General features: G+C 40.4%; 1 protein-coding gene across 1 annotated transcript in view; it reads right to left on the bottom strand.

Annotated features, from left to right (window-relative positions):
• Window positions 1-240: 240 nt before the first annotated feature.
• Window positions 241-11,748, bottom strand: part of LOC138056298 (cyclic AMP-dependent transcription factor ATF-7-like) — a 34,909-nt gene continuing 23,401 nt past the window's right edge. The window contains exons 7-10 of the mRNA XM_068902111.1: window positions 9,949-10,020; window positions 9,180-9,276; window positions 1,534-1,642; window positions 241-889 (exon numbers count right to left, since the gene is read on the bottom strand). Coding sequence (XP_068758212.1) covers window positions 678-889; window positions 1,534-1,642; window positions 9,180-9,276; window positions 9,949-10,020 — 490 coding nt within the window. The 3' untranslated portion in view covers window positions 241-677. The remainder of the gene's footprint in view (window positions 890-1,533; window positions 1,643-9,179; window positions 9,277-9,948; window positions 10,021-11,748) is intronic.

The following is an 11,748-nucleotide window of genomic DNA, read 5'->3' as shown; positions in this document are numbered from 1 at the left end:
ATGTTCTGAGTGAAATTTGTTTTCGTTAGGTTCCCCTGAGATGCAGCCGCCCTTGTCGAAAAAAGTGACTAGTGACAGCCACATGCATGGTGAGTAGTAGGTAGCATTTCAGAGTCGGTAGAAGTGTACCAAGAGTTACGCAATTAAGACTACACTAAAAACCTAACAGAACTGTTTTGAAGAATTACAGAGACGACTGGCCAGCAGCAAAACCGAAGCAACGGAAAGTAACCTCGTAATGATTACATTTTTATCATTTATTATTTCCTTTCTTTTGAACGTTAATAGTTTGGAAGATGAAATCATTGACAAAAGCATTGTGAATACTGCGTTCTCTCGTGGCCGTTCTCGTTGATTTTCCTCTAAAACTTGTTTCCATTCTTCAGAAAATACTTAATCGTTCTTCATTTTTTAACGCAACGTTCGGTTAGTAAAGTTGTAAGATACTATGGACACACCAGCATAAACAGAGTCAATATATTCTCTTTTAAAAATAAAAATTAAATAACTAACCTTGTCAAAAAAAAAAATGAAGAAGTCAGTTATAGAGTGATGTTTATGTATGGATCAGTGAAACTAAACACACGGCAAGCTGGTAATGGTTGGTAAGAATGTGGTAAAGCATATTCAGATTTCTATGATTTCTTAATAAATTATATCTTGGTATTCACACTAAACTACACCCCAATGGGGTTACTGTTTGTTGTAACCACGCCTTGTGCATTTGACACGCTTGCAATTGTTGTAGCTGCAAGGTTTTCTAGTTCCAAGGTGGCTCGGTGAGCCATCTGTGTGAGGGCACTGGTCGCAACATCTTCCGCTGTGGTCGGCTCCCCGTGAGAGTTTGCTGCATTTAGAACTCCATTTGTTTGTTCACCTACTTGATGATCTGTGTATTAAATACAAGAACCATGCGATCAAGATAAAAAGATCCTTTTCCACCGGCACAATGTGGGCGCTCACTAAATCGACACAAAAGACATTCCTAAACGGAAATAAACCTGATTGCCTGAGAGTCGACCGTTTATAAAGGCTATAAAGATAAAGATAGCCTCAACGACTGAAGAGAAGGGAAGTCAGGGTGGTTTAGGGTTTAGTGGTCATTAACCGCCCCCGCCCCCCCCCCCCCCTCCCCCACCTCTGTGACCCGGTTCAACTCTCGGCCTTGAGGTCGTATGTGGGCTGAGTTACATTCGATCTCAATCTGACTCTGGGTTTTTCTCCGGGTACTCCGGTTTTCCTCCCTCATCAAAATCGCCTCAGTCAATTACATCGTGCTGCGGGCGGATACCTTCGATCGATAGGGATGACTTCTGGCGGGTATCAAAAATAAATGAATAAAGTTGCTATCAATTAAAAAAACTGTATTCAAAAAAAAAAAGAAAAGAATAATAATAATAAGAAGAATAATAATAATATCGTTTAATTCATCCAGTAAAGGAAAAATGCGAGACGCGCTGAGGCGACCAGGGTGAAGAAGACTCTCCTTATGCAGCTAAGTCGCATTGATTGTGTCATAATAACGATACTTACTGAGTAACTGAGAATTACGTTGTTGTGCTATTGTCACAGGACAGTCCTTGTGCGCCAGAAGAAGGGATTTTAACTGTGCAACTTCTGTTCTCAAGAGAGTTATTTCGCTCTAAAAATAGGAAAGGGCAAATTTGAACTAGTAGTTGCAATCACCACTGAATAATATAGTTACCACTTCTGAAGAGGTGGTGTAAACAGAACTGTCAGTTCATAAATGTCCCATTTACAACTGAAAGGTCAATTCTCAGTGGCTTATCACCCTAAACCAAATGTTGCAATGCCTTTTCCAAGCTTGCACCGATTGGTCACTAATAATTAATGATTTGATTTTGATTTTAAAAGAAAAAGACACAGCCACTTACTGCAAAAGAGATGCAATTCTCGCCATGAATCCCTATGTTCAGGAAAACAGAAGTGGAACAGATCCGGAACAAATCATACGCGTACCTACATCTCAACAGTGTTCCGAACGTGGTTTATTACATTGTTGGCTAAATTGTAGAATACCCGGCCACTAATTTGCATATGAATAGATAAGCCTCGTTCTTCAAACGATGCCGTTTTAAGGTGATTCCCTAGAAATAGAACTTGCCATAGATTTCCGATGATACTTTGCACACCCTTGAAACAAGTTAAGGAGACGATAAAAATGTAATGAAAAACGGGGATCACCGTGTTCGTGGACAAATACGGCTTTCACAATTGCCGCGCATCCCCAATGTTGGACAAATTTACCTCGGTTTTTTAAATGTAATCAATGATATAGCGCAGATCCCCGTGACATTCTATCAGGTTAATTCACGTACGTACATGAAAAATTAATTTGAGTGCCTTTGGGAGTACTTAACACTCCAAAATAGCTTTAACTTGAGTGTGGGCTGCCCGACGGGTAATGGCTCCTTCCCTACAATTTTAGGAAATTGCCAAAAAACTGGCCATAGATTTTTGCTGATTTTTTTTTACTACTTCACGAAGACACCGTTCTCAGCAAAAAATGGGGGTCACCGTACTCTTACAAGAGAAAATAGCCATTCCTTGTCTGATTATGCTTGGCATCAATGGAAACCCGCCATTTTATCAATGTGCGCGAGCTAATACGCACATGTATGCCAATGGGCCATTTCCGAGTTGCTGTTTGGCTTCCTTTCGAAGTGAGTCTTGGTGCTCAACTATTGTAAGGGAAATGAGCTTGATTTGCATAAGAATACGCAACTCATTTCCATTTGAATGGTTGTTTACCAGAACTCGCTTTGAAACTGAGGCAACAGCAACTCGGAAATGGGCTATCACGAAAGAAATTATGCGCAGTAGGGTTGCGCAATGCAAAGCCAGGGAATCACCTTACGAAAACAACATTGGCGTGGTATTGGTGTGGTAATCTTAAGTCCCAAAGTACCGTTGAGAAATGTAAAGTCGGTTCTAATTGGCTACGCAGAAACGATTTCCTTCAATGTTGTAAAGTTTATCATCTGTGCAGCAATTTGTCTCAAGGCTTTCTGGCACAATGAAAGTTATGGCAAGCCAAACATGACAAAAGTACATTCAGTTTCAAATCACCTATCGAGTTTCATTAGTCGACAGGTGAGTGTAAGAAATTACTGCACTAGAAATTGAAATCACTATACGAGAATGAAAAACTGTTATACAAGATTTGAAATTACCTGTGGAGGGTGAAAAACACGCATCACGCGGCGAGATTCGAAATTACCCTTCAAGAATGAAAAACCATTAATTGAGAATAACGATGATGCAACAATACACCGCGAATTCTACATCATATGACGAGAAAAAGAAATCGTAAGGTGAGAACGAGAAATCATCACTCGAGTTTTTTTCTGAGCTGGTGCAGCTTGGCGGGAATTTTCAAATCAAAATGGCGGAGCAAGTTAGTGCAGAAGATTTGACAGAGTTTCTTGAATCTCTGAGAACTATGGAAAGAGCAGCGTCAGTTTATAACGCATCTGATGTTGTAGGTTTAGAAATATGTGAAAGGAGACTTGAGGAACACACAAGACTACTTATCGCCATATCGCTGTCACAAAAGAGATCTGTTTGAGGTGTTAACATATTCCTTGGCTGTATATGGAAGATGTCAGACATTTCAAATGCATCATGTTTTGTTCCAAAGTTAAAGTGCCACTACGACGAAAATGTTTGGTTTTCTTTCCGAATTTTGTCAACGTCAATAAAGTCAATATGTTCAAAATAATACAATGGTTATGCACTTAAATTTGGAACGATAGACGCGAGATAAGTCGGAAAATAGCCAGCCAAAAAACGCTAAAAATCTGTCCGCCATTACTCGGATGGCATTGGAGAAGCCTGCGATATTTTGTAAGCGGTCTTCACGCAAGACTTGGCTCGTGACGTCATACGCGCATCGCTTCGTGGGCGTTTGACAAAGCGAACAAGGCCATCAAGGAGTAATGTATATAATATCAGCAAAGAGCAACTCGGCGATCTTTCACATCTCATAGACGGCATGGGAAATTAGCCGCGTTTATTTTGAGCGTTGCGCATATGACGTTAGACCCCAGGCGATCCAGCTAGACCCAACCCTTTTCCTTGCTCACGGTCATTTGCCGTTCGAGTAATGGCGGACAGCGAAAACCGAAAAACTACGTTACAATAATCATACTTTTCGTGGGAATTTTGAGATAAAAATTGGCATGATACCTATTTAGTAGGTCTATTTTTAAAATCTAGAGAAAAAAGGACATGCAAAATTTTCATCGTACTGGCACTTTAAAGACTCAATTGGCATTATCCACAAGTACAGGGGAAAGACCGGCATACAATATTACGAAAGAAATGATAGAGCAACTGCGTGACACAGGAATGAACTGGACCAGCATTTTCTGTCCAAACACTATACAGACGAAGGATCGAGTCTGGGGTAGAAGACGATTTCACAGAAATTACGGATGAAGAATTAGACAGGCATGTACAACAGACTGTTAACTTGACACCATACAGTGGCGAAACCTACGTTAGAGGTAGTCTCAAAGGAAGGGACATAAATGTTCAATGGTTCAGGGTTAGGGAAAGATGATAGAAGATAGATGGTGTAGGTAGAGCTGTGCGACGTCGGTATGCGATCTTTCGGAAAACCTATAATGTCACTGGCCCAAATCATGTATGGCACATTGATTCAAATCACAAACTAACCTCCCGGAGATTGGTCATCCATGGATGCATCGATGGATAAAGTAGAACCATAGTATATCTGAAATGCTGCACAGACAACAAAAGCCAGCACAGTACTTCAGTATTTTGAGCAAGAAGTACAAGAAATTGGACTCCCTTCAAGGGTGCGTGTCGACCAAGGTATGGAGAATGTGATGTGGCAAAGTACATGGTCGTTACACGGGGATCAGACCGAGGTAGCTTTATCGCTGGTAGGAGTGTTCATAATTAGCGAATCGAGAAGCTATGGGCGGAAGTTAACAGAGTCAGCTCAGCACTGTACAATGATTTGTTTGATTTCCGTGATAACAGTGGAACTTTGGACTCACTGGATGAACTACACCTGCTTGCTTTGCAGTATGTGTTTGTTGCTAGGATCAATGAGCATTTGAAGCCGAACCTTACTTGCAAATACATTGTACCAAAACCACCTTCGCAGTTAGAGCACAATTGACTGGCTCGCCTTGTTTCAGCTAGCGGTAATTTGTTTGCTATCCACAAACTAGTACCGGTACGTAAACTGCTATTACTATCGCATAACACTATAATGTAAATATCGAAGTTTAAATGGACACACATTGTAACTTTGCCCTGTTCTTATGTTAACATGGAGAAACATGTATGTTTGAACACAAGACAAATACGTACTCTCACGTATTATCAATCCGCCTCACAGACAAATAGCCCCGGTCAAATAGCCCCCACTTTCTGGACGATTAGTCCCCAATCTAAACACATTAATAATCACATTAATAATTAACTTAATTACACTAAACTTACTTGATTTAATATTTTACCTAAGTTACGATTCCAAAAAGACTAATTGTGACTTAGTGTTAACGGTGCTAATATTAACTTAAACTGGGTTAACTAATTGAGCTCAGGCCTCTAGTAGCTGAATTTCTCTTCCCATTGTGGTATTCGTTCCACAGGCAAAACAGCTTCTTCTGCATTTTCTTCTAAGTTACTCTCTGGTGTCTTCAAAGCTTCTGGTCGGACACAAGTCGAACCTGCAAGGCAACCAACAACGATTCCTTGTAGAGCAGCTGTATGAATACAGGGGTAACTGGGTCTTTCCTTTGGCGCGTCTGTTTATGACAAGGCGTTGTGCCACCCTTCGCGGTTGTTGTTTGTCTTCACTGCTTCCATGAACACGCTCCAGGTGGTTGGTGGGAATATCTCACTTGTAATTCTTTTTATTTGGGCGTAGTGCGGATAGTGCTTGTCGCTCTTGTGCTGACAAATTATCTTCAGCATTGCTAAAGGATATTGAAGCAATTTCTAGCTTAGTGCGTTCCTGGTAGCTTTAAAGTGCCACAGAAGGTTGTAGTGGCGGTTGCAGCAAAGGTTGTATCAGGTTGCAAGACCGGTTTCGGAACACAGTTGCGTGCTCTAATGGGCGAAAGCAGACCAAATGTACGTTGAAGGTGCTTCTTCTATATTCCTGCGAGTGACGTCCCTCGTTTTAATCAACTAATCAGAAGACAAGAATTTTCGATCCGTTTCGCGTCGCTTGGTTAATTGAACAATTAGAGACAAGCTAATTTGGCAATCGAAAGGTATCAACTGTGGTGCGTTGAAAAAAACCCTTACGATGAGTCGCAAGTGCTAAAAAACTTAAATGGTTAAAATTGTCAACCAAGATGAAGGAGTTCTGATTAGCACGGTGGCGGTGTAATGTTGTGAATAAAGTAGTTGTGATAGTGTCACCCTCCTTACCGTATATAACTCCGTTTACTTTTAAAGGAGAAAGAAATAAAGCTCCGACTTGAGGTGGTCTAAGAGCTCGTGGTCTTTCTATTTTGCGATTTAAGAGGTAGTAGGTGCGTCGGGGTTTAGTAATGCTTTGTCGCGGAATGTTTAGGAAACCAGGGCACTTTGTACTGCAGTTGCAGTCACAGCTGAGGTTGTAGGGCGGGCTTGTGCAACAGTCACGCCTGTTATGGGTACATGAGAGATATTCTGCCCGGCACTTGTTGTTACCCTTGAAGTTGCAGCATGGCCTTGGGTAACATTTGGGAATGTTTCAGTGGCGTGAGCTACAGCCTGTACAGGAACTGTTACAGCTGAATCTGCACAATGAAGATTGGTTTTAGGTTTTGTCATAGGGTCTGGTAACAATGCGCTAACATTTCATCATCATCATCAACGGCGAATTGAAATCCTGGGTCATCTTTACTGTCCACATCCTTCAAAACAATCAATAGAATCACTAAGAAAAATTTACTTGAGAAGCAGCACATGAATGGACTTTAAAAAGTCCTATTATTCTACATAGAGGTACCATCACCATCCCCATTGTCATTAACGCCATCAGAGTTTTGTTGCACATGACCTGATACTTTGTACTCTCAAGTATACACAACAAATCTACCCTGCCCTTCTCTCCCCAGCCATGTATGTGAAATGTGCAATATTAGGAGAGATCTAGACAATTGGCACACATCGTCTTTGCAAGAAATCAAATTACTTCAAAACTTACCTCTACAAGAAGAAGCAGCAACACTTTATGAGGCCGTATATACACAGGCTTGTTCTTGAAAAGGCGATGTAAGATAACACCTTCTTGACCAGGTGCAAGCATCGGCTTAACGAGCTTATTGTGGACTGACATGATTATTTCTACGTCCACTAGGGGAGGAATCGTTTCTCCAAACGTCTCCATTACGGTTGCCTCAACCACCACTTCGTTCATGCCTTTCGAAAACTGACATGCACTGACACACGTAACCATGCTCAGTTAATGCTACTCTCTTTCCCGGGCGGTGCAACACTTACTCCTGGGCCAGGAAGTACTATCAAATCACACAAGAATGGAGTAGTTTCTTTCGCCTTGGATCTTGACCGATTTGTCCTGTTTCTTATTCATCCAATTCATCTCATGTTCATGAGACGCCTGAAATGCGAAGAACTTGCAATCGCAGTCTGATTTGGGCTCGAGCTTGGATTCATAAACTTGCGAGCGTCCAAAGACACGGGATACTTCAGCATTAACACTCGATGTTGGCTGAGACATTACATCTGTCAACACTCTAACTTCCTGAAGAAGTTGAAGCAGTTGCTGCTCATGCTGCTGCGCCATTTTTTTTTTAAATCCCCGAAAGCGAAAATCTCCGAAAGGGAGGGTAAAGAAAGCATGGCGGGCGGAATTCCCGCCAAACTGCACTCCGCTGACTACGTGGTGCTCACCAGCTCAGTAAAAACTCGAGTGATGATTTCGCATTCTCACCTTCGATTTCTTATTCTCGTCATATGATGTAGAATTCTCAGTATATTGTTGCATCATCGTTATTCTCAATTAATGGTTTTTCATTCTCGAAGAATAATTTCGAATCAACCAGGCGTGTTTTTCACTCTTCACAGGTAATTTCTAATCTTGTATGACAGTTTTTCATTCTCGTATAGTGATTTCAATTTCTAGTGCAGTAATTTTTAAACTCACCTATCGATTAACTCGATAGGTGATTTCAAACTGAATGTACTTTTGTCATGTTTGGCTTGCAATAGAAAGTGTTCCTTTGGCCTCACAGGATCACGGAGAGCAAGACATGTGGAAAGAAACGACTCCTAGTAGTCGAGCAACTTGACTCACACCTTTAAACCTTTGGTCATGACACAAAATTGCGAGACAAAATATTTTTACATGTAGAGACAAAACTTTATCTTCACTTCAAATAACTATAAACCTGGAAGGTAGGCGCCCGATTAGGTTAAAACAAAGGAAGCCGCGAGGAAAATTCGCCAAGTTATCCATGTGCCAGTGCCTATACAAGCCATAAAACAGGAACTGATGCACAGCAAGGATGAGGATGGCAATTTAACAAACACAAACACAATTAACACTCCGGGTGACTATTCATTTTTTGTTTCATGTACATGTAGAGTATAATTATTAACTTCTTAATTATTGTTAACTGCGGCTCATTAGCCACATTTTATGGAGACCCTTCAATTGTCATAACAGGTAATGTGATTAATATTAAAATAGCAACACTGGCAACTCGCTGCGGTTTTGTAAGCCAAATTAAACCCGCAAGGACTTTTCCTTTCAACTGTTTTCAGTTTATTACCACGAGATTTTTAACTTGCGCTTATAAAAGCACTTACTCAATTGCCAGCTTTAGTCCATTGTCTTATTTTACATTAAATCTTACCCATATATTTTTCTAAAAAACCAGGAAAGATTTATTGCTGCTCGACGTTTCGGGGTCATCATGACTCCATTATCAAGAGACTAGTTACATAGCATGCAATTAAGAAAAGGTACAAGATACGAAACGTCGAGCAGCAATAAATCTTTCCTGGTGTTTTATAATATGCCTTTGCTTCAGCAAATCTCTACTGATCAAATATATTTTTCTCGTATTTTATTTTATCTTCTGTAGTGTAAAAGACAAGGTTAAACAATTAATTTATGCTTCCTGCCATGGGGAAATGGTTGTAGCTGTACATAATTATACCTGCAAATGAGAGTTCGTCGTGGTAAGATCCTCAGCTTTTTTTTCTAACTGTTGCACCCATATTTTCCTTTTTTCTCTACACCTTGTGGCTGCGGCTCTGAAGAAAACAATAATCCTTACATTAAATTTGAAAGCTTGAAAGGTCCTAGCAGCACACTGAGCTACATGTACATGCACTTACAGCAGTTGCAAAAAGACCTGAGGAAAAGTAATGAAAGTCAAGACTCCAATTTCCATTTCACACTGCATTGTTAACCATGCTACAGTATTACAGGCCAAAATAATGTCAGAATGATGAACTGATTTTTCTTTATCTGGTTGATTCATTCAACAAAAAATTCGATTCGATAAGAAAAATTACTATATGTCATTTGAACAAAACCTCCTCAGTTTGTGACATAACCGCACGTATGGACTAACACCTAAACACCTTAGATATCTTATTAAGGGTAGAGTTTAGCGAAGTGACAAAGGCAAAATTCTGTTTCCCATGAGTGAAATTATTTAGCTTATTTGATGAAAACATACAAGGTTAATAGCTCTTAATTAAAACAACAGCATAACAATAATTATAAATAGAATTTACACCCACAGGTACAGTGTACAGAACATGTGGCTTTCTGGGGAGCTCTACGACAACTGAGAAGAAAAAGCTGAGAAGATACAAAAGTATCCTAAGCCTCCTAGAAATCACACGAATACGAATAGTATAAAGTGTCTTTAGAGAATTACAAGTTATAGTTAATTTCATGTCCATGCGTTGACCCACCGATTTCTTTCAAGGAAGCGCTTTCGTCTCTCGTCAGGGTCCAACTCATCTTGCGTTCTTCGCGGACGTTTTCTGTCAAAATGAAAACTACAGCATGTTAAACAGTCTTTTTACTGCACCATCCGATTGACTAATTCCTCCTTCAGCAAAACTCATCAGATATCTGGCAAACTTGTACAAAAATAGTTGTCCCCTGCCTCTTACACTACATACAAGTAATTTAGTGTTATTGTTATTATTATTATTATTATTATTATTATTATTATTATTATTTTAAGAAAACAACGAACCTTTGAGTTTAAAACATATTTCAACAGAAACTTCTGCCATCCTCAGTTAGTCAGAATACAAAGCAATGGAAGCTTAATTTAGAATAAATTGAAAATGCTAATGTCAACTAGACGCTCCATGAGAGTACGCTGGGTTGCCTGTGGTACATGGTACACAAAAACAGGAGGCATTCAGTTGGCTGGTATTGAACTGCAGTGTTCCAGTTATAATTTTTCTTGTGTGTGTGAGGGGTCAGACGTCGCGCCAGAAGAGGACCTTTGGCTCAGACGTTCACACATTTAATTATTTTGTAATGTCCTGTCCCACTTTGAGGTCCTTTAGTTTTTTAAGCTTTTTTAAGTAATAAATTCAGTTCAACAATAACAAAACACGCTCTTGAGTAAAATTCACCCGTTTCTTCTTTAAATAGTCTGCAACAAACTAACAGCAAATTGCTCTGACGGACGTTTTCCTGCATGTCATGCATGTCGCGGTGGGCTCATGGTTAGTGCGCTCGACTCCGGATCGAGCAGTCCGCGTTCAGGTCCTAGCTGGGGACATTGTGTTGTGTTCTTGGGCAAGACACTTTACTCTCACGGTGCCTCTTTCCACCCAGGTGTATAAATGGGTACCGGTGAATTTAATGCTGGGGGTAACTCTGAGATGGACTAGCATCCCATCCAGGGGGGAGTAGAAATCCTCTTAGTCGCTTCTTGCTACAGTAACCGGAGATGAGCGCCGGCCTGATGGGCCTTCTAGACTCGTAGCAGACTTAGCACACACTAAGGAATGACTGAAGATGTTGTTTCCGCTTCATAATTCCTTTTCTTTTCTGTCCAATCTGATGCCAGGTCAAACAATTTTTGACTTTACGTGTGCACCAAAAAGTACCGTAAAAGCCGGAAGTTAACAGTAAAATACAAGACAAAAGAGAGATGAAGAAACAAATAACATAGTTTATCTCCTGTAAATAAGTTTTATTAAATCGTTAATTTCAATAGCCTTAGAAATTAAGCCTTTTTATTCGGTTAGCTTTCTAGCTTCATTTAAATACTTTTAAATTGTGATGTCTGAACCGGTTATCTCGGTAGTTTAGTGGTCAGCGCGTTTGCTTTTCAGCCATTAAACCGAGTTCTATATTGTTCGCCCAACTTTTTCTGACTTTTCTGACTTTTAAGTGGCATACGCTGCTAATTGCGTTTCGACGAAGGAGAAAAAACGCATACTATTCTTGCGGTTGCTCGCAGGCTCAGGGTTGATGCTATCCTGCGTTGGGCGAATTTCGTAAAACTGTCTACGTAAAAATGCCTCGAACTCACGCGACCATGGTGGCATGGCAAGCATCGAACAGTACACATGGTTATCGAACCTTTCTTTACCGGCGTTTCGAAAAACATTTGTTTGGAACTTTTGGCAACCAGACCGGACCGGCTAGGGCAAGATTACGGCTTTAAACACCATTTAATCGGCGAGTTTTTGCCATTAACACACGCTGTGCTAAGTTTACCTCCCTGGAAACTTGGATTGGAC

Source organism: Montipora capricornis, chromosome 1 (genome assembly GCF_036669925.1).
Source record: "Montipora capricornis isolate CH-2021 chromosome 1, ASM3666992v2, whole genome shotgun sequence".
Classification (NCBI taxonomy): domain Eukaryota; kingdom Metazoa; phylum Cnidaria; class Anthozoa; order Scleractinia; family Acroporidae; genus Montipora; species Montipora capricornis.
The sequence above is the reverse complement of the archived record's forward strand: the minus strand, read 5'-3'. Positions and strand labels throughout refer to the sequence as shown.